The sequence below is a fragment of the Salarias fasciatus genome, chromosome 9 (assembly GCF_902148845.1).
Source record: "Salarias fasciatus chromosome 9, fSalaFa1.1, whole genome shotgun sequence".
In the NCBI taxonomy this organism is placed as follows: Eukaryota; Metazoa; Chordata; class Actinopteri; order Blenniiformes; family Blenniidae; genus Salarias; species Salarias fasciatus.
Genome location: NC_043753.1, coordinates 14,239,687 through 14,263,264, shown reverse-complemented (window position 1 = coordinate 14,263,264; position 23,578 = coordinate 14,239,687). Strand labels below are relative to the sequence as shown.

The 23,578-nt window shown below is 41.5% G+C and overlaps 1 protein-coding gene across 2 annotated transcripts in view; it reads left to right on the top strand.

The window, feature by feature from the left end:
* The window catches only part of ctnnd2a (catenin (cadherin-associated protein), delta 2a), a 245,157-nt gene that overhangs the window by 111,775 nt on the left and 109,804 nt on the right, over window positions 1-23,578 (top strand). For both annotated transcript variants that reach the window (XM_030099690.1, XM_030099689.1), the window contains exons 4-11: window positions 400-434; window positions 1,129-1,233; window positions 5,258-5,430; window positions 10,186-10,240; window positions 10,605-10,821; window positions 11,117-11,234; window positions 13,217-13,349; window positions 17,357-17,530. In XM_030099690.1, coding sequence (XP_029955550.1) covers window positions 400-434; window positions 1,129-1,233; window positions 5,258-5,430; window positions 10,186-10,240; window positions 10,605-10,821; window positions 11,117-11,234; window positions 13,217-13,349; window positions 17,357-17,530 — 1,010 coding nt within the window. The remainder of the gene's footprint in view (window positions 1-399; window positions 435-1,128; window positions 1,234-5,257; window positions 5,431-10,185; window positions 10,241-10,604; window positions 10,822-11,116; window positions 11,235-13,216; window positions 13,350-17,356; window positions 17,531-23,578) is intronic.

Genomic DNA, 23,578 nt, shown 5'->3' with positions numbered 1-23,578 from the left:
GCAAAGAACTTCATTCTGTTAAGTGATGTGTTTGAAGATAATTGGCCAGGGCTGTCTTACAAGTTAAATTACATCCAGTCATGAAGTTTGTTTCTTTTCTTTGAATAGAGAAAATAAACCTGATGTTTTATAAGCTTTAAAACATGAAATCCAAATTAAAAATGTCTTTTGAAGTGATTTATTCAGTTAAGCGGAAGGTTTGACTTGACTGCAAATTTTGGTTTGACTCATGTCTCCACTTCAGACTATAATCTGGTTCGTTATTTAACTTTTTTTTTCCTTCTTTTTTTGTTTTGTGTAGTTTCATTGTGTCTACATTTTGGATATCATGCTGTTATTTAAGCCAGTATGTTCCTTTTCATTACTTTGATATTGATCACCCACGTTCTTCTCTTGCAGTTCAGCAGATGAGCAGTTTCGCTGGAACTCTCAAGGTAAAATTCATCATAAAAAGAACGTTTTTAAAGTCACACGCATACTAGTGGACACATGCATGTTCACTCTCATGCATGCATACACTTAACCACCACCTGTGTAACACATTTATTGTCCTCTGGGGACTTTGTCTTGACTGAAATTAAATTCCTGCCCACACACATTCGCAAACACTTGTTTAGAATTATTGTTGCATTTTTGGAATTATTGTTGCATTTAAGAGGTTCACACATCTGAAGATGATGATTTATTGATCATCATCTCATGATTTATTACCCCAACTCTTATAAGACTGTTTCAGTTTTCAATTCTGTTTCCATTTGTGTCTTATTGATATACTACAAACAGTATTGTGTGAAAGGACATTTGGAATTCATAGCTCAGGCCCGGTAATGCCGAGGCAGTGGCGCTCACACAAGCTACGGTAATAAATGGTCGCAGGTACATGCAGATCCAGACAAACCTACTCAGGAACTTTTTCTCAATGAGGCCGCTGTTAATATGAATTTTCACCAGCAGCCCATCAGGCCTGCGTCTAGTACAAAAGCAACATCTCTTCGTGCTTTTAAAAAAGTTTGAATGTGCAGCATTTTAAAGTGAGAGAGATTTCACTCACCCTTCTCCTGCCCCTTCCTGTCTCTGCTCTTGTGTCTGTCTTTCTATCTATCTTTGCTTCTCTGTCCTCCTCCGCAGCTGATGGACAAAAAGATATAGAAGATGAGTTGACAACCGGCTTGGAGTTGGTGGATTCCTGCATCCGCTCTCTTCAAGAATCAGGAATACTTGACAGTGGAGAACGTAAGTTTATAGTGTGACTGTTGGTCTATATATCAACATTATGAAATATGTTGCCAGTTTTTAAACTCTTTATTCACATTCTGAAGGATTTGATTGGTTGATAGCCAATCTTTTTTATGCCTTTTTCAACAGGTGATAAGATCAAATCCAATCTCTACAAACCCTCAAAAAATAAAAGGAGAAAGCTCAGGTTCCTCTCCAAAATGGAAATAATAATGATTTTTTTTCCTCGTGCGTAATCAGTCTTATGAAGTGAATAGAAGAAAGTAAGGGTGACTAATGGGGAAAGAATATCCAGACAAATTTATTGAAAAAACTGCAACAGCTGTTCTTGGATTCAACGCCTAGAGGTTATGGCAGACAATTCTTGGCAACTCTTCTTGTTTTCCTGCAAGAAAAGGAGAAAATGTGCTACTTTTAGTCCCTTATCCCATTAGATATGTGGCATAAGTGCAGCAATTTCCCTTTGGTTTATTGAGTTCCTACTCAGATTTCATTTCTACTTACAGTAAGCAAGTTCAGTCCAGGGAAGATTTTGTTACAGATTAAACAAGGAGTATAGAGCTGACTGAAAAACTTCCTTTAAATAAGCAGAAATGTGAATTACTGTTTGCAAAGAAAAACAAAATTTACACAAAAAGTGCATTTCCTAAATGATTCAATTTAATAAGACGACAGTGATTTGAGACCATCAGGTTGAAGTCCTAACTTATTTTACTCGCGCCACAGGTATTCTTTGGAGATTCTGAAAGCGGCATCATTGTTTTTGATGCAGAGAGACATAAACAGTCCAAAGCGGGGTTTTCACAAAAAAAAGCCTTTTCTAAAAACTCTCGATTCTGTAGAGCTTATATCCTGACAAAACAAATTCAAGCGGTGATTGAGAAGCAGTGCGAGTATGAGGCTTTGTTAAATGTGCATGACATTTTCTTTGCAGGTCATTGGTTTTGGAACACTGCATTCCCATTTCACTTATTGTCTGCTGACCTTTTTGCTGGTTGATGATGCAGTAATGGATGGCATTTTAAGAGCTCACACTGTGTGTGATGCCCTGTGCATTGTAATGTGAGGCTCCATACATTTCACAATAAGCCCGTCACGTATGTTACTTGTGAAATAGCCGTTGCAGTGGCCTTGCGTGAATGCATAAACGCATAGCTATACCTGGTGGCAAATATCTGGACAGAATAAACCATAGAAAGCTGGTTTTGGGATATTTACCTCAATTCCTGTTGCTGGTTTGCTTTGATAAGAAAGAGATTGCCTGTTTAAGCACATGCTGAACAGTTGGAGGACATGTCAGATAATTGGATTCTTATCTTGTTAGCGGGAAGCGCCCGAGTCTCTGTCACTCCTGTCCAAATAGATGGCACTTAAATTGCGAGCGCTCTCATTGTAGGTGTTCTACACCCAGCTGTTTTCCCCCCACATTGCACAGATTTCTTCCAAAAGCAATTCAACGTAGGGGCTCAAATGAATTCAGCTTAGCTTTTCAGCGTGTGCATATTTGCCTGTTTCTGCGTGTGCACATTCAGGTGATTTCTCCCCCCAAAGAAGAGGAGCTCTGTAAATAACTCGGCAGTAAGTGCATGCCGCAGTGACATGGCGTCTCCAGTGAAAGGTTGCTCTAAACTGCGAAGCTTGTTGCTTTTAGCTAATACAATCATTGAACCGGCATCAAAAGAAAGTGGCACATCACAAAATGAGTGTGCAAAAAAGGCAAATATTCTAAAAGAAAGTTATTTTAAGGAATGAAATTCCACCTGTCAAATCATTCACAGTGAAGCGTTGGCAAACTGTTCATAATAACCCTCGTGTGTTTATGTCAGCTGCACGAGTGCAAGGCGTTTCACTTACCGAGTATGAATAAGATGCTCATGATTTAACTGAGCCTCTGAAATATTCATATTTTCCATGTCAGAGACTGACATGAAAGAACTTAAAGCCCCACTATCGACTCATGTTTCTCATTTCAGCCGCTCGCACTCGCACGCACTTAACTGGAACCGACACATCACGCACATATTGAGCATTTATGGGCCGTAGATTACCGATTCCGGCATCAGAACTGTTAGTGCGACATGCAAAATGTAGATAAAAACAGGAAGGAATCATATGAAATAACTAAGAATCCATATATTATATCAACAATAACACAAAAAATAAATTGAAAAAGTTGGAAGAGGGAAACAATAACTGCAAAACCCTGGAGAATAATTTTGCAGTGTATTAAGTTAACAGGCAACAGGTGAGTAAGATTCCTGGGTGTTAAAAGAAAAAAAAAAAAAGAAATGTGTGTGTTTTTATCTATTCCTCCCTTGACCAACCAAATGATTTAAGAATTTTTCTGTCCATTTAGCTGGAGAACACTTCACCACACAAGTATGAAGACACAATCAAATGGACACAGTTTTTTGGTCACACACAGCAGAGACAATGTAACAAACACCAAGGCCGAGTGATAATGAGTTTGGGAGCTCCCTCTCAGTCTGCGTAACACAAAGTGCTGTTTAATAATTCATAAAAAGCTAGGGATGAATCAAGATGAGGAAAGACAAGTCTTTTGTGAGGGCGAGAAGCAGAGGAGTTGATCTTGGTTCGCAGCGCACAGACTCACTGGGAGAAAAAAAAGATTCTGGGGAAAGAGAGGGGAGAGAGATAGAGAGAGCAAGCAAATAGATATGGGAGCAGAATAATAACAGGCCATTGTTCTTTTGGGCAAGAAAAGAGCCTGTGAGCTCAGGGGAAGACACTTATTGTAGACTTTAAAAGGACATATTCATGACAGACTTTTAAATTAGGAAAGTAAGAAAAATAGAGAAGACCTAGTTTGCTATTTGAAACCTACCAAATGGAATAACACACACATGTTATGCACTTGAAAATTGTATTCGGGGGAGGACATGGGCTCGAAATAGCAGCTTAATAAAATATTGACACACCGCTGAACGAACAGGTCATAGAATACCATTCTTCGAAAAGCCATCTCACGTATAAACACACAAAGCGCGGCTACCCTATAAAACCACTTCTCCCGCTCACGGCTGATCGCCGAAAGGATTGAAGGAGTTCCCCTCAGTTGACCTCATCACGCCATTCACAGCTTAGAAGATTGTTCATCTTAAAAAGCGGCCCTGTGTTGTTCTTTTCAATCAATATAAACTTTATGCACACAGCATGAGAGCCACAGAGGGGCGATTATTGTTTGATGACACAGCAGCTATTGCTTCAGGTAGTAGAGGCAATTCTGCTCTGGAACTCGAAGTGTGATTATCGTGTGTGTGTGCGTGCACGCGTGTGTGTGTGTTTGTGCGTGCTGTTGCAGCCACAGCAAACAGATTCAGTTCATATATTCATTCTTTTTTAATGAACACTTCAGCGGTGCTTCGGTGATTAAAGTATATGAAGTGAAAATTGAGCCGTTTGGGTATATGCGGCCATATTCTATTATCCTCCGAAGCTCACTAAACAACCACAGAAATAGAATAATGCCTAATGATTCGCACTCGAATGGAGTTTCCTTATCTATCTCACCCAAGAGGTCAAGTGAAGTTTTGTTTGAGCCCGTTCCAGGCAGAATTAACATTTTTGGGGGAGGTCGTGCTCAAGTTGTTAGGTGTTCTATCTATTACAACTTTTTTTTTCTCCTCGCCCTCCTCCTCTCATCCTCTCCATCTCCCTGCTCCTCCTCCTCCTCCCATTCTCTCTGTTCCTCTGTTTCTCCCTTCCTCTGCTAATAAATTATGTATGCCAACTCCAACTCACGGAGTGCTGCACTGCCGCACTATCTGCTCTAAATTGCTGCTCTCTCTCTCTCTTTCGCTCTCTCTCTCCCTCTCTCTTCCCCATTTCACTCTTTGCCTCTCAATCTCTCCCCTTCACGCCCCCTCTCTTTCTCACTCTTAATCTCTCCCTCTCTCTCTCTCTTCCTCTGTCTTTTTCTCTTTAACACACACACACTCACACACACAAACTCAACCCCCCTTCTCACCCGACCATGCACTGTTCCTGTCTCAATTGGTAGGACCGGCTCTTCTTTCCCAGAGTTCCTTGCAGCTCAACTCCACCCCGGAGGCTTCGCTCCAGTACTCTGCCAGCTACCATAGCAACCAGACCCTCGCCCTTAGCGACAGCATCTCTGCAGCAACTCCTCAGCGCAGCGGGCAGGTTGGAGGAGCCGTGCACAGCTACAACCAGGTAGGGAGAACTGCTGCATGGAGGCGATAATGAGGACACAAATGTTGTTGAAGATGAAAACCTCCAGCTTCGCTGGCCTCGCCTGTGAAGTTGCGTGCCTGTTTCGGTAAACTTTCCGTTCATCCGACAGCGTGACGGACAGGAGACGGTCATAATTAGCGTGAAAAGATTTAGGCTGTAAAAAAAAGCAGCTGAAGTTAGTTGTATGCGGTTAATGATAGCTGCATTTCTCTCTCATGCTCACAGAAACTTGTAAGTACCCGTGTAGAGTTGATATAAGCTGCTTTCAGATTCCTTGTTGCTCCATTTTTCATTCGGAGGCGCCCTTATTTTTTTTTTTCCTCTGCTGCTTTTTTTTTACATGCACTGTTTTGCCTCGCACTTCTGACACTCGGCGCTCTCATTGAACGCCTCGTTGTTTTGCTGCCATAGTTCAATCAATATGATCTATGTAGAAGCACATATTTATTAACCATCCTATTTTAAGAGCTGTCCCGTCGTCTTTTAGTCCATCTGCTGTGTGCAGCAGTCCATTTCTCCTGTCTGTAAATTCGAGGAGGTGATGTGCTGTGGCTTATTACTTCGATCTGCTTTTGAAGATGACAGGTAATCAGAAGGTTGTGGACCAAAATGGCATCATTAGGGACAAAAGTTTGCACAAAGTTGCATGATACTCACGTCGATGAGATGAAGAGAAACCCCATCAAATGGCTTCGCAGCGTACCGCAGCCAATTATTTCCCGCTTTTCGAGTCCTCAACGTACCAGTAGTTAAATTCACAGTGGAAAGACAGACATGCACTTTGAAAGTGACACCCGCGTATCGGATTAATCAGTGAGCAGTGCTTCATTAAAGGGTATTGCAGGTGTGGACAAGTGTTTCATTTCTCAAAGATGTTTATTAATTGAAGAAAAGAATAAATATATTTTTACAGTGATGATCATTTTGAACAAGGGCCACACGTGCTCGCTCATATTGTTCATACATCACATGGTTTTCATTTCATGTTGTTTGTTTCTCGACTGATGTGCATGGAGCTGTGTGCAGCTGTATTTCCTGTGTTTTTGTTTGCTTATGTCGTTTGAAAGAGAAAGGTGAAGGAGGTGTTATCGTCTTTGCAAACATATTTATTCATTTCCTATTGCAGCCACACCAAAGCATATTTCAGAGCTGGTTTCAGATAAAACTTAAATATTGGTCCTAATAAATAAGAAATACGGGGAGGAAGAAGACAGCAGGAGAAGCTGAAGGACGGGGATAAAGATAGACGGATAAGAGTAAAGGAACATTCACTCTTTCTGCTGTGTTTCTGTCCTCGTCTCCCGTCTCCCATCTCACTTCCCTGTCTGCTCCGCTCACCATCGCTGTCTCTGTGTGTGTGTGTGTGTGTGTGTGTGTGTGTGTGTGTGTGTGTGTGTGTGTGTGTGTGTGTGTGCGCGCGCGCTGTCCTCTCCTCTGATGTTTTTTGGCTTGTCAGTGTAATGGGGCTACCACTGTCAGCAGGGCTTGTTGCCCATGGATAGCTTATGCATGCCAGTGCTGCTGGAGAGAGGCAGGTGCAGCACATGCATATTTTTTTTGTTGGTGTGTGTTTGCACACTTGTGCATTTGTGCATGCATACACACACACGTGCACAACATGGCTGTTATTTGCTGGCGCCCCTTTGGCCATATATACGTGTTCGTGGCGGCATTAGTTTAGAGTTTGCACAAGCGACTGTTCAAGGAGAGCGGGAGGGAAAGTGAAAGGTCTGGCATGTTGCTCCTCTTTTGTAGGATATTTATAACCCTGAGAGGCCATGCTTTAATAATGCATGGATACATGGCACCTCAAACATCCCAGTGTTTTACTGGAGGAGGGAAAGAAGCAGCTCTGCAAGATGACACAGTGGGATGGAGAGAGTGCTCTCACCACAGAGTGCGTCAGCCTTCCTATCTTTTAGTTAACTCGGCCAACAATTCATCTTTTACTCATTATTTATTTAGCCGTCCATTTATTTACCCCTCTATTCATCTATTCATTCACAAACCCATCTGTATGTATAGCTGGTTTTATATTTTCGCCGTCGGAACACAACTCCAGCAACATAAAGCGTTAAAAGGGGTTCCGAAACTCAGTTTTGTGGCCGTCAAGTCATCAGCATTAGTTCTCCCACTCGGCTTCATAACCTACTAAGCGTACACGGGGGACTGACAGAGACAATTTCACAGCGTTCTCCATGCTGGCTCACATCCCAATGAAGATCTCTGAGTATCTGCTTATAGACGCTTTAAATGATCCATCCTTTAATCAGCCTTCAAGCAAGTAGATCAAGTGACCTTGTAGAAATCAATCACTTTTCTTTTTAATGTTTTCTCGTCATTGATTGTTGGGCCTTTTTATCGATTTGGGCTTTCTCTCAAAAAAAGCAAATAGTCAGTGAATGCATTATTGTATTTTGATTGAATTTTACTTTCTCAATGAGATTCTACACAGTGCTGCATTCAGATGCAATTTTTTTCTGAACACTGAAGTTTTATTTGCAGTCCTGAAATATCCATTTTGAAATATGAGTTAAATTTTCATGTTCACGAGTCCAGCCAAAACATATTTTGCCTTTCTCTCCTGATGGCTGTAAATATTACTGGTTGCTTGATGGAACCCACATATGAATCATGATTTATTTATGCGAGTTGTCATAGATTTTAGACCAGGATTGCTGTTGAGACTGCTGAAGACATCATGTAGTACAGATTGAACTCATAGATGTGGATCTGTTTTCATAATTTCAGTAAGAAGACAAAATGGTCCTATTAGGAAAAGAAAGACAGAAAACAAATGTATTCTTTTGACAGATCACAGAGAGCGCCTGAATCTGACAGTGCCTGTTAATTTATTAGCTGTAGCACTCCTACCTCACCTGAAGTCAGATTTGCTCCAAACTGTCTAGCTGAGTTGCAGCTTCCCTCAGGTTTTGCTTCGACTGTATTGCGTGTGTGTAATAACATAGGGATGAATAACATATTGTTTCATAAAGTATTCAACATGCACCGAGTAGCATGTAGACGGAGATATTGGTTCTGGCCTAGAGGTTAGAGAGAGAGGCGGGTTTGGGATTGGATGTTTGCAGGTTCTATTCCCACTGTGGGTCCCTGAGCAAGACCCTTGACCCCCATCAGCTCCCTGGAGTGCTATAATGTGACCACAGCTCTCCATCCTACAAATAAGATTGGTAAAAGCGTGAAAAAAAGGAATTTCCCCAAAGAGAGTAATAAAGTATGATTAGTTGAGCTATGCTTTAGTTTATGTCACAACTAGAAGTCATATATAGCAGTAGAATGTAGCCATTCCTCATTTGACTGATTTTTTCCCATTCACCCAGTTCTTATTGGTGCCTTCTTTCGACTTCTCAGCATGTTTGCTTCTCTAAACTGTATGTCTGGTATTTTTTTCTTAGACAGAGACTGTTAATCCACTCAGCCAGAGATAAATCAGTTTCCGTGACCTCTCTCCAAACAAAGCAGTGCTGGAACCACAGGCCTGTTGTCTTCACACTCTGTGGCTCATTGCGGAGCAGGAAATTTACCAGAGACAGCCATTGGAAACATAATGGGAGATTGTCTGCCTGTGCTTGCTGCTATTTTTATCAAGGGATGGTTTGCTGATCCAGCATGCTTTTTCTTTCTTTCTTCTTTTTTTTTTCCAGCAGGCTCTTTCCACACAATTGTACAGCAGCATATATTCACACCTAAAGACATTTACAAACACCACCCTTTGACACTATTGTAGTGTCTGTGTTTGTGCAATTACTGATATACTGGAATGTCCCCCCCCACTGGGATTAGGATTCAAATTTATTGTCATTACACAAACACAAGTACAGATTAATGAAAAGGAGTTGCAGACACAGTTAAAAAAAAATGCTGCAATCTAAATATAGGAGCGTTTGATAGGGGAGAATTCCTTATCAGTAATATTATTATTACTTATTGCTCTGAAAAAATGTGCTTAGTCGAACTACTTTATCTTCAGCAATGACAGTGCTGCACGGTGACTCTCTGCTTGCATAATGTGGCCTTGCTCTACTGTCTCTACGTCATGCTCGTGATAATATATTTGAATCGCCTTTACAGTTTTTGCATCGACTGTATGTGACTCGGTGGAGCTCTGCCATATGCTCCCCCTGACTGTCTCCTGGGGAAAAGTGAATATATTTGGATCGACCAGCAGGTGACATGTGGCTGAAAAAGCTTCTCACAGAGTGGCAGGCAGTTCTTTTTTTTTGCCTCTGCAGGACAAGATCGCTTGGAATGTAGATTGCGTCTCATTCTGGGATGACTCCAAGAATATTTGTGAATCTTGGGGTTTTGTGATAAAATGAGTGATCTTAATCCACGCATTCACTGTGGACTGTGTCATCCTTCACTTTGAGAAGGAGTTGCAACGGGACTCTCATGACAAGTAATTTCAGTCAGCTGAGCCCAGAGGACTTCATGGTCTGCGTCTACAAGTCTGCTTGGATCACCCCTCTGTTTTCAATCTGGGTTTTATCGCCAGCTCCTCTGTAGTCTTTTGATAAGTCTCAAAGGCTTCATTGAACTCATTGCGCATAAAGTTTTGATGGCCACGAGTCTTTATTCTCTTCGATCCCGCCCTTCATCCCCGGTTGCCTCTGCCTCTTCTTGCCTCTTCCCTCCCCACTGCCAGCCATCTCCACCGATCTGCTTTACCTGTCACGGCTCTCATTTGTTCTGTGTTTCCCAACATCTCCTCAGGTGACATCCAGTCGTGCAGCCCAGCAACAACAATCACAGAGTGGTTCAGGTTCAGGTAAGCCTTCACATCTTCCTCCAGTCCTTGTGCTGTTTCAATCTCTTCCAGGAAATCCATCCTGTTGTTAACCTCATCTGACAGAGCATGAACCACTGCTGTTTGGAGACGATGGATAACATGCATGAAAAGGCTTTTCACTTGTTTGTGTCCTCCGGTTTTCAGTGTCGTACATGATGAGTTTTTGTCTATAATTATGTGTTCATGTTTTCATTGGTTCATAATAATTCATCTGGTTTCCAACTTGTCTTTTATGTATTTTTAGGGGCTTGTTTTTAACCACTGTGAAATCTTGTTTTTTGATAGTGTCATCCCTGTTCGATTGATTTTTTTTCCCCACCATTCTTTGTTGTTTCTTTTCCAGGTATCTATTACTCCAGCTCCACCTTGCCTGCCCAGCGCGTCAGCTCTCCTCTGACCGGAGGAGGCGGCAGCTCAGGGCCCGGTTCTCCCAGTAAACTCCAACGCCTGGGATCGTCCTCCGACTCGCCGGGCTACTCCACCACCCAGCGCCTGCCTTCCTCCTCCTCTTCGTCTCCCAGCAAACAGTCCAATGCTAACCGGCTGGCCAAGTCATTCAGGTAGAGCGTAGCTGCCGATACATGCGTGCTTCATTTACAGGTGTCACCAGATGGTGTGAGAAAACGAAGTGAAATTCTTGACAGTGTGCTCAAAGAGAAAAAAACCGATAATGCAGTTGAATGGAAAGGGACTATTACCCTTTTTGTCTCTCCATTGTTCTTCACTTTGTGCAGGCACACAGTCAGTTCTGCACTCTGCATACTCCACAGCACACCAGACAGAGGAACTTGTGAAGTGAAATGAACCTTTTCTTTTCCGGACTAATTATATCACTTCGTCCGATTCTTTTTCTAGTACTACAGTTGCCGTGACAACAGCGGGAGGGGGCGGGTCTCCCCTGAGGGTTGCATCTCCACCCAACTCTACAGCGGCAGGGGGAGGGACCAGTTCGTCATCGTCCCCTCTTCACCAGGTGAGAGAGTCATGACATTTAGCGTCTTCGTGATATTAGAGTGTTTGAAGCAAAGCTTTGCAGACGAAGCATATTCAACGTATTTGGCCAAATATCATCAGAATACATCAGTTTATAAAATGAAAAATATCTCAGTTTGAAGGCAATATCTTAATAATGAATCTAAAATTGTTTCACAATCAATTTGTTCCCATTTTTTAAATGGTGCCACATTTTTGAGTCACATGCACTTGTAGGTTTGAGCAGGAGAGCTAAAAGTGTTTCATGCCCCCCCCAAAAAATTACCAAAACGTCCTTTTCACCGTCAAACATCTTATTGTTGAGTTGTAATTCTGGTTCACATTGCAGGCCAACAGATCTGACCTCAATCTGAGTGATTAACACAAACCGCTACGGTGGCCGTTTGGGAACCAATGCTGGTTGAAGAATGGGAAGTGATCCCACAGTGGTGTGTGTGTGTGTGTGTGTGTGTGTGTGCGTGTGCATGTGTGTGGGTGTGTGTGTGTGTAGTCTGATGACCACGATGAGGGGGAGGTGGCAGCTTGTTGTGGCTGTGTTTGGTTCATTCACACGCTACTGTGGCTCTTGTTTGTTTAATGAATGAATTGTGAAATTGCCAATATGTGTTGTTTCCTCAGACAAATCCACCAAACAACAATCAACAACGGAATAAGCTGTTTGTCATGAACAGAGAAAATTTGGCAATTTTTCTTTCACTTACTCAGCTTTGCTGCTGATCCCATAATTTCATGCTCCTTCTATGAATGTCCCTTTTTGTTCTGTAGGTATAATACCAATTCAGTTGTTTTTAAAGTGAATTTTCCTTTATAGAGTGTGACTAGAGTTCTAGGAAAAAAATTAATTAAAAAATTACCTTTTCCAAAAATGAATCTTTGGTTCTCTTGAAACTGACCCAACGTTACTACTGTAGCCCATATTTTCTTACATTTTTACCTCAAACATGCTTATGTAGAACTTGTAGTCACTATCCTCTGGACACTTCTTTTATATGATGCATCCTCCAAAATTTTTAGATATTTCAAGAAACCACATTGCAACCGCCAACTCTTGTCTCATGCCAGATAGAAACGGCTGAGTACAAGTTTTTCACATGATTAAGCATCATGGTTAACATGCCAAGACTCATTGGCAATGAAAACTATACATTTTAAATTTTAAATTCATGTTTAAATTCAGGAATAAATATCTGTGGTTTCGTAAAATCAACAATTTATTGAAATATTTCATAGAGGAAAAAAAAAAAACGTGCAGGGAAGAGCTTTCCTCTGTTCCCTGGGCTTGTCCTGTGGATGAGCTATGGGGAGTAACTGCAACACTATACGGTCACACTGCAGCCGCTTGCCTGTGTTTGCAGGGAGGACTGTGCTCCTTTCTTCCCTGTCACGTTTTTAGTCATGAAAAATAGTATAGTGGAGCTTCAGGGCAATTACAGGACAAGCCATATCTCCACATTTTCGAACGGAAATCTATACAAGTCCTTTTAAGTTCTTCAGATAAGCTCTTCTTTTATGTCCTCATAGGAGATTGTATATGATTCTGTACCTTATCTAAATCCTTCCTTCCTTTGATGAATTGCAGTCAAGCTCTGTTGAATCTCTCACCCCATCCTATAATGAGAAGGTTTTTTTTTTTTTTTGGTCTTTGTTTGTTGTTGTTGTTTTTTAGTCAGTGTCCACAGTGGAAATATTATTGTGCCAATAACGTTTTTATAAACCCATTTGCAGAAGTTTCTCATTTGGAAGTAGACGCAAAACTAATTTGGCAAAATGACTTGAAAAATATGCAGGTACAAACATTTTGTATTTGAACATCAGCCACGTCAGCTGTTGGATGATTTGCTGCCAGGACCCAGTAATCCACCAGGAAACACCAGCGTATAATCTTCACCCTGTTTCATTCTCTGAGCTTATTTACAACATTTAGAATATTAATAATTAAAAAAAACCCTCATGTCTTTGCAGATGAGTTCGGGCATAGGGAGCTATGCCACTCTGTCTCCCAAACGTCTGGCAGCTCATCACGCCTCTGAACAGTACAAGATCTCCCACGAGCTCTACGCTACCGCTACGCTGCAGAGGCCTGGAAGTCTGGCAGGTGGGAGTTCACACGTTCACCCAGTTTCACTCGGAGTCTCATGCATTCGCGCACCAACATAAACCCAAGCAGGAGAGCGACTTCTCTTTAACCAACTGCACTTTGAGCAGCGGTCTAATTTTTTGCATGTTGCTGCAAATACAAGAAAAACCAAGTGCTGCATTTAATCAGAGTCCCAATAGAAAACCAGCATCTTGCTGTGGTTCTCTATATGAAAGATATCAAGCATTTTAGGATACGCCTGCATCTTTATGGATGATGTAAGCTCTCTCCAAAGACTTGTTAGGTTATTGCTGACTCTTGAACATCAGGAATTGTAAATGTGTGTATATCTGGTAAACTGTCCAGGCCTATATTTTGTCTATTACCAACTGGGATTGAATCCAACTCACCATGACAGATAGAGGCATGGTCTTAGAACAGGCTAAGCATACATCAACACAAGTATTGGATCCGGCAGCAGCACGGCGAACTTCCTCTCTTTGCTCATTAAGATGGAGCTGGCCAAATGTCAATCCCAAATTGAAAATGTGTTATTACCGAGGCTTATGGTCCTCATTTGGGTCGAGGAGAGTTTTATTTGAACATGCAGTTTTTGTACTTTGAATGCTTTTAAAATGTTGGAAATGTGTGAAAATCTTTTTTTGTTGCTTGTAGACTGTGAAAATGAGTTGTGTGTGACAATAATCTCACTATTTTCGTACGGCAATGAAAAAGCCCAGGTACAGCATGCCTTTCTATGAGTCGACTTGTATCAGAGTCAGTTGTTATGCCAAGAAACTAAATTACTTTGTTTCTTACTGATGGTGTAAATTTCGTGTTTATTGGTCCTCTTAAAAGTAATTAAAACTTTTCTCATGCCCGATGCCAAAGCATTGTGTAACATACACAAGATTGATCTTCTATACTGCTAGAGCCAACTTAGAGTGGCGGTGGGGCTGAGGCAGATTCCAGCTGACAATGAAAAACAAAAAAGACAAGACACGCCCTGTATAAATCAGTACAGTCACAAAGAGAAGTACCACCAGTTCATATGGTCACATTCACATCTATGCGTTAATTCAATCGACGAATTCGCCTCAAATCCATGTTTTTGGGTTCGGGGAGGAAATCAAAGCATTTGAAGAAAAAAACCCATGCATTCCAAAACTAAATCTAAAATAAATTATTGTTTATTTAACACTGCCACAGTGGTTTTGAAGCTGTGGAGTTAGTTTACTTGATCAGTCTTATAAACATGAAGCTTTATCGATGAGGTACATGACCTTCATACTTCACCCTGAGGGCAGAGCTGTGATCTTAAAGCAGCGCCTGAGGTTTTATCCCTCCTGAAGACTTCAAATGAAGCTGAAACGATCCAGTGAAGCGATAGCTCACTGCCACAGTAATTAGCAGACATGAGAGATATGATGAGCACAATTAGATTTAATTTGTTTGGACCACTATCTGTGCACTTCGTCTGTCAGTGCAATTTAAAGGTAACTAAAGTTTTAACATGTTTATCTTCACATGGCGAGTTCTCCAAAGTCCTGCCAAACAAAGGGTATTTGTAGTTTTACTCAGATGATTACATATTCCCAGTTGATGCTCCCTGTAGTTCATCTCAGTAGAATATTTGGAGCGGTACTTAGCAGCCGCAGCACCGACTCTTCAGAGGAGCTAAGCTGCATGAAACAGAAATTGCCTTAAAAATAGAAATTTCCTGTTTTTGTGTTTGAAGGCCTGAGCGGTGCAGTTCATCCTGTATAAATATTGCCTTGGTGGCACTGTGGCACAATGCACGCAGCAGGAAGAAATGACGGGGCTTAGAAATAACTCCGACGTTTTCCTAATGGAGGAAATCACAGGTTATCACATGAATGAACCTCATTGTCGTCGTGACGGATTGCTGGTTAACAGCAGAGCCTCCGCTCCAGCAGCAGCCTTGATAGAAGGCATGTCACATGTGAAAGTCAAAGAAAAGAAAAGAGAATGTAATCTTTTTTGTTTTACAAATAAGTAGGTGATATTCAGCTTGCACAAACAGGAATGTGAAGCATCAAGGGACCAGGGTTGATTTTTTTTTTTTTTTTTACATGTTTTCCTTTAAATATTTTACTGAATGAAACACCATGGGAGGAAATCTCTCTCTCTCTCTCTCTCTCTCTCTCTCTCTCTCTCTCTCTCTCTCTCTCTCTCTCTCTCTCTCTCTCTCTCTCTCTCTCTCCTTAAAGTTCCCTTCCTTTTGAAAGAAAGAGGTCAGTACTTGTAGCAGTGGGCCCTTGTGAGCCAAAAAAAAAAAAAAAACGAATAACGAAATAAAATCGACTCACCAAGACTTCAAAGATGAAAGGCATCGGGAGAGGAAGGGAAAAAGCTTGGATGAGTCATGCCGTTAATGGGTGTGTCCATGACTCTAATTAGCACTCCTTCATGCATATTCTGACCCTCTCTGTCTCTTTCTCGCTTCTTATTTCCTTCCATCTGTCTCCAAATCCACTTCATTTCGGCCGAGGTCAGCGGATGTCATGATGTCCAAACTTTCACAAGCTTAATTTCATTTATTCCTGTTATTTTTTCATTCGCTCTCAATCTCTTTTTAATGCTATTTCCTTGCTTCGATCCTCCGTCTTTTTGTTTTTTCTACTGCTGGCTAGTTATGTATGATGGGATTCAGCCTCGCTCCTATACTGTCGTCCGACCACGCTGCTGAAAGGAGGTCACGCTTACATGGATGTAGTCTCGTTGCAACAATCATACTCAGGACAGACGCAGTGGAGCAAACCGGTAGTTTCTCATGGTGTAGTTCAGAAAGTGCAGGCAGGGTCTCGGAAATTGGTTCATTCAAGAGGGTTTGGTGATTTGTCGTTAAAAGAATTTGTTTGACTTGTCTTGTTTGGTGGTCAGGATGGAAAAAAAAATACACTGTGGCAACAAAAAAACAAGCTCAATTCTACAGACATGGCAAAGTGCCTCATATGCATTGATTCCTGATGTGGTCTGACAGGTAGAGCAGTTTTCAGTGTATTAGGTTGATGCCGGATACACACGGCAGTTTGGATCATGGAGCACTGGCCCTTTATCCCGTGGAAAACCCTTGGCACACGACTTGAAATTAACGGAGAAGTAATATGATGTGACGTTAGCTCCACTGGACCATCTCTGCGTCTCTCAGTCACTCAAAGCTTTGTTTTAGCGTGCACGTGTGCGCGCGCGTCTTCATTTTATCTCCTGCCATGCCACCTAAGCCCTCCTGAATTGTCTTCATATTCCTCTGGTCTCCCCTCTTTCTTTTCTTTTCTTTTTTTTTTTTTTTTTTTAGCCTAGCCTAAGTTTAATTTGGGTGTGTGTTTTCAGAGAGGGGCCTCTGCTTGCCTTACATTTGTTCTGCTGTGTAATGAACAAATGCCTGCTGTCAGTGTCTTCCTCGCCCCGTGTCTATGGGATTCCTGCCAAACACACAACGAACGGGGGGGACACCGCATCTCATTATTTTATAGCTGACGAACGGCAATGTGTTCCACGGAGATTAAAAAAGTGAAATACAGAGGCATCGCTCTCTCTCTCTCTCTCTCTCTCTCTCTCTCTCTCTCCCTCTCGCTTTCTTTATTTCCTCCTATCTCATTTTTGGCTGTATATGTCTCTATTTGCCTGTCATTTTTTTTTCAGTTTTTCCCCTCTACTTCTGATTTGTTGCAATTCTAAGTCATCCCATTCAATATCAATACACACACACACACACACACACACACACACACACACACACAGACTCTGGCACAGAACCAAACACTTTTTTTCCCCAATTCACATAGTCAAAACAAAAGATGCAGGATGAAAATGATGAGGTCTAAATGCAGCGCAATCTCGTATGATTACCACATTTCTATCATCACCTATGTGTATTTCACCTATCAATCTTCTCACCACAAATTCCAAATTTTTCTCTCCTCTTTCATCCTCTCTCTATCCTCTGCCCTATGTCTTTCGCCCCCCCCCCCCCCCCCCCCCCCCCCCTCTCTCTTCTCCAGGCTCTCGTGGCTCTTACAGTAGTCAGCACAGTCAAGAGCCCCTTCGGCCGTTGGGGTCTCCAGAGCACCACATAGATCCCATCTATGAAGAGCGTGTCTACCACAACAAGGGCCCCATGAGGAGCCTCAGCCAGAGCCAGGGGCCAGACACAGGCCCCTACCGCAACAACACCGGTGAGGCGCTCCCGTCATCACTTCCAGCACTCCTGTCTCCGTTTGCATTTTGTTTTTAACTTTACAAACCTCCTATTTTGCACTTTTCAACATTCATCAGTTAATGATGTGCTCGTGTATTTTCCCAAAGTTAAATGGACCTTGCAACTTCTTCATATTTTGATATTTAAGGTTTGTCCTTGAATATTCGCATTAGTTTTTGCAATGTTCTTGCAGTCATTTCAGGCAAAGTAGATTATGAATGGGAAGTGCAGGTGAAATGAACTTGCAACGAGACGAGTCGTTTTCTTTCCCGTCAGCCCGGTTTTTTTTTTTGAATGCCACGTCCTCATTTCTTTTTCTGTTAAGGCTCTGTCTTTGTTTATGTGCGATAAACCCCGTGCATTCTTAACAACTAAATAGAATGGAAAAGACAAATAAGTATGGGAAAACCAAACCCTTTTTCATTTTGAAGTGCGGCTCTTGTGTACATCGTTGGTATTTAATTGGCGCTGGAGCACAGTCGGGCACATTTTCTATCAAACTCTCGCAGTCAGACGCTCTCATTCTCACCCACTCCCTCCGTAACTCCATTGTTGCCAGAAGTGTATTTTTAATAGGGTCTCATTGAGCTTATCTCAATGTGGGTTTAGGTACGCCATGTTAATCCCATTACGGTATCATATCCACATGAAAACACCCAAGTCGGTCACGGTGCGTTCACAGCTCCCTCGATGTCATTAGCCAGCCGCGCCTTAATAGCTATCATTAGCATTTGGGTCAGAATCGTGGCAGTAAATATGTCACCCTAGACCGGCGTTTGAATCGATCAGTTTGACTCACTTGAAAGGAGTGAGAATTGCCTCTAAGTGCAGCGCGGAGCTTTTTTGAAGCCCAATTCAGAGTTTGGTCAGTGGGTTTGCTCATGTTGCGCTTTGATTACTTTTAAGGAAAATTCTGGAACAGTTCATACACTGATAGCGCTTTCTTCTGGAGCATAAATTAATGAAACACAGTGTGCTTCAGAAGTGGATCCATTGTTATCTTTAATTTGCTGCGCCTTGTATTTGTACTTTCAATGGATGGATATAAGAAAACTCACAAAGGAAATTTGCTCTGCAGCTGAAAAAAAAAAATCAATAGCGTGTGGATGAAACCGTGTGCATTTAATTGCTACGCTTGAGGTTTACAGTGCGCTTTTCCTATGATACTGTATTTTAATAGATTGTCTTATGTTGTCGGAGCTAAATCCTCCATTGAAGTACATGTGCTTCTTCTCAACCCCGCAGACGTGTTTACCGGCCTCGGTGATAAATGAACACACCCGAGAAAAACACCTTAAACTTATGGAGCCGCTGAAATGAGAGCCCGGCCTCAACGCAGCGTGTTTTAAAAGTCATGGGGATAGCATGTAGAATGAATGGGAGGTTGTCTAATAAGAATTCATAATGCACAGAGTGATGGCACATAATGAACTGATAAGGGCTGTGCTGACATAGTGAGCGGTAAGTCATTAATTATGTCATACTGCCTTTCCTTGGCAATGGCAAGCTCACATTATTGATTCATTAAGCTGGCATGGATCACCGTAATTAATGCTATAAGTCATTCCTTTGCTGGAAAGAGGAGGCGGAAGGTTTGCATGCGTATTACTCTTTAAAGAAAAAAAAAATTGCTAAGTTGTAGCCCGGTCAGTATGTGGTCAATCTAATTTAGGGCCAATTTACACAAGGATTCAAATGAAGCTCGGTATATTCATTTAGAGGGACCGCATTACTTAACTGAACACTTAGCTGTGAAGAGGAGCGCTGTGATACAATACAAGCATTTTAAGTGACTCTAATTGCTCGAGCACCTCTTTAACAGTGGCTGCTTCCTGTCCCTGTCCTAGTTCAGGACAGAATTATCGAGGGGACAAAATTTAGCCAAAGAGAAAACCAAAAAATATTTGGGTTTGAGCTAGTTGTCTTGACACAGTGGGTAGATTTCTCACGTATCTCGAGGCGCTGACTGCACTTCTGAGTCTCCTCCATCATTCAAGCTCAGCAGTGTACAAACAGAGCGGTACTCTGAGGAGGACCTGTTCCTGCAGCACAGTGGACACCGGTTTGACAACACACTGACAGTCCAGTCAGGTTGAGTTTAGAAAGCTGCCATTTGTTTAACCTGTCAGCTCAGCTCCAATCGCTCCCGCGCACTTCTTTTTTTTTTTTTCCAGCATTTCTATATTTGTTACATTGACAAATTCCCAGTATAACAGAGGGAATTCTGTCCTTCATTTGCACATGTACATCAGCTCTCCTTCAGTAATCCCTGTGAGCTGCTGCCTCGCCCCTTTTCCCTGTGTTTTCCCTCTCTATACGCTAACATTAGAGTGTGTGTGGATTTTTTTTTTTTTTCTTTCACCACATGTGTGAAGGCAGGGACACGTGGTGTTTCATTCTTGAATTAAACCAGGCCAGTGCCCCAGAGGACTGCAGGTTAATGTGGCCTATTTTAAACCATTATTCCTGAATGGCCACAGCGTCTCTGATGCACGCGTGCACATGCATACATTCTGTTTCTCAATAAGATGATTTCTGTTTTCTTATTCCACATGATTCACTTTGATTTATTTTATTTTTTGTTCCGGACATTCTCCCATTCTTTGTTATGTGACTGATCCATTTTTTTTTCTTTTTTTCAATGTATTTTAGCTTTTTTGTCATTATTTTCTTTAAAATATAAATGCAACACATCTGTGAAGAATATTTCAGAGACATCTCTTCTTTCTTCTTTCTTTTCTATTATTCTGAAATTTCAGCGATTTGAACACTCATTCCTACAATTCCTCATTAGTTGTCAGAAGTGAAACTTATGCAGTTCCCAGGATAAGGGATCAGCCCTGTTACATAAATGCAAATACGTGCGTGTGAGCATCAGTGTGTTATGATGTTTTCCCAAAGCTGGATTATTTTTTGCCAGAATTGGCAGCTCTGTGTCATCGATCCCTTCTCGCCAGTATGAATGGGCACACACAAACACACTGAAAAACAAAACAAAACAAAACAAAAAAAAATACCAGGAAGGCTTTGCATCAAACCATTAAACCAATCTGCTTTCCACTTTAAATGGCTTGTTTTCCTTCAGTAATGAGATCTGACGTCCTAATGAGGAGGACAGAACAGAGAGAGTGATGGAGAGGGGAGATGAGAGAGAGAGAGAGAGAGAGGAAACAAGCCCGAGAGAGCAGGGCAGAATGGGTGAAAACAGAAAGGACTGGAGAGACTGAGCAGTTACCCCACATCTTCTCACTGGAAGGCAGGAGAAGTTCACAACTCCTCTTAATGAGAGAAAGTGACCGATACTTCAAATGAAGGAGGGAAAGGCTCGTTTTCATCTGGCACATGTCTTCCAGTGTAAAAATGGGCTTTATAAAAGTAATAATTTCAATCTCATTAGGATTATTTTTCTTTGTCATTATTAATCTTGTTGATGTTGAGAATATTGTTCTCTTGTTCCTTTTTCTGTTAATGTTCCTCAAAAAAATTGTTAGAAATAAAAAAGTTTTGTCTTTTCTATTCTCAGAATTAGTAGTAGAGACCAAGTCCAAGTCTCACCCCCCCCCCCCCCATTGCAATCGATAACTGCTCCAATTAGCTATTGTGACATTTAAACAAACAACCCCCCCGAAAAATATTTTTATACAAATTTGTAGCTTCATCATATTAAGCCAAGACAAATTAATGAAAACTGTTGATACGAAAGAAACTTGTCAGAAGTGATGATGCATAAATTGTAATTGGAAAAAAACAATAAAAAACAAACCACAGTGTTTCAGCAACAAATAAATTCTTACCTGAAAGCAGGGGGTTAATCTAGGGCGGTAATTTGAAATTTGATGCAATGCAGCAGAGGAAGGAGAGATGATTCAGAAAAGTTGCATGTGGCTGTCAGTGTGTGGAACTTACTGATGTGTCACAGTCATTAATGTGATTGTGAATGAGAATTTCCTGCAGTGCGACTGAATAGAACAGTGTGTGCTGGCTGTGTCCAGGTAATAAAATGTCATGTTTCGTGCACGTTTATTTTTAGAGGAATTCTCATTGGGAAATTGATTAATTCTGCAAAACAAGACACACGTAGAGGCCCTTCAGCTTAACTCTCAGACTTCAACTTATAACAATACAGAAGTGACAAACACCCTAGTATTGCATTAGACCGCAGAAATGTGGACTACTACGATCCAGAATGTAAATCGGCCCTAAACAGCAATGCCAAATGTTTGCTGTTAATCAATATAAGCATATTAACGACTACATTAAAGTAAGAGTGCCACATCACTGGTTATAGGAAAAGATACCCTCTATTTGGACATAGGCTGTTGAGCAAGTCAATGAAGAAAAGGCTGAGTTTAGACAAATGTGCTAATTAGTTTTATGTGCATCAATGTCTTTCAGTAATTTAGAGGGGTTGCAAGTTTTATGAGAAACACACTCAGCTGGACTTTTATATGGAGTTTTCTTTTGATGTGGCCAAAGATGGTGAAAACCACTTGAGCTGAAGGTTTCACCGACCTGTCTCAGGTACTCGGAGGTCGGGAGCTGGTCAAACGCTTCTTAGTTGTTCCAGTACTGTTACACCTTCTGGTGTTACTTTGAAGATGTCAGCTCCTGTGCAATTTTGGGGCAGACATTTTTTTTTTTTTTGCATTTCAGCTTTTTTTGGATATTCATTTGCATTCGAAAGCGGGGTCCCTGCTGGTATTTTTTCCTGATAACATGGCACAGCTGACCCTTATAGGGGTGGCTCTGCCTCACTGCCTCAGGTGGTGGAAAGTTCATCCAACTTCTAAAAGTAGCCGTGCAGGTAAAACAGTTAGCCATAACTTCAAGCATTTTAATCTGCAATTATATTTGTCTATGTCGTTCAAAATGTGCATTGAACATGAGAAAAACTGGTGACTTTAAAAGTTCTGGTGAACTGTGACAACTGCATATAAGACAGGCAAAGCAATGGAAATGTTTTGGTCATTGTCTTACTCGTTTACCTTCTGGTGTTTTCCTTGACTACAGGCTAAATGAAACGTTAGCGCCATCGTTGACTAATGTTAATTCATTAAGTCAAGTTGGGGGTGCCTTCGTCAATAGAGCGGCTCATCTTCCATGTCTCAAAGTATCCCTCGGCAAATATGCTGAGCCCCATCTTTCTCCCAGGTGATGAACACCCTGGATGGCAGCCATTATTGTTGGGAGTGTGACAATGATTGTGTTTGTGAATATTTTAATGTGACTGATCGTGCAAAGTGTGTGAAGACTGCTGCAGAGATAGAAATGAAAAATTTAAGTGATGCCCATTTACCGTTTAGATCTGATGACAAGCCCAGAGTAATGTATTTCTTAGTGTGTGTCCTCTGTAGCATACACTGTGTCAAAGGTTTGTCTCAAAGCAAAAGAACCATCAGTCTGAAAGCTTTGCTCGTGGCTTAGATGGTTTTGAACTTGCAGCCTGGAGTTTTCTCTTCAGTCGCACCATTTGAAAAGCTCTGTTGTATTAATGAATTGTTTCCATATCACAAATGTAATTAACTCAAACAGCCTTAAGGGAAGCGTCAGTCAGTGTTTTGGTCAAGTTACTAAGCTGCTAAAAACTGATGTTCGGTGGAAACAGAATACAGAATTCATTGGGTGATTTAGTGAAATGGTTAGCACCCTCACTTCATAATTAACCGGGTTTGGTTCCAGGGCCGAATCAGTATGAAGCATGACTGAACGGATGCATGGGTGGTGATTACTCCCCGACTTTCTCACCATCACCAGGTTCGATCAGTTTGTTTGACCTCTGATCCTTCCGTCTTTCAATGGACCTTCTGTCTTTTGAGCCCCAGTTAGGAAAAAAAAGTGTGCGGATTTGCACCTCTTTGAAATGAGATGCTGGCTCCATTGTGTACACATTTATGCTGGTGAAATGCCCAGACTGTCAAACTCCAGCCAGCTCTCTGCTGAAAGACAATATCTAATCTCACTTTAATTGAGAAAGGAAACCAAAAAGGTACGGGGGAAAGAGATGAGGGAAACAGTGGAAGTGAAA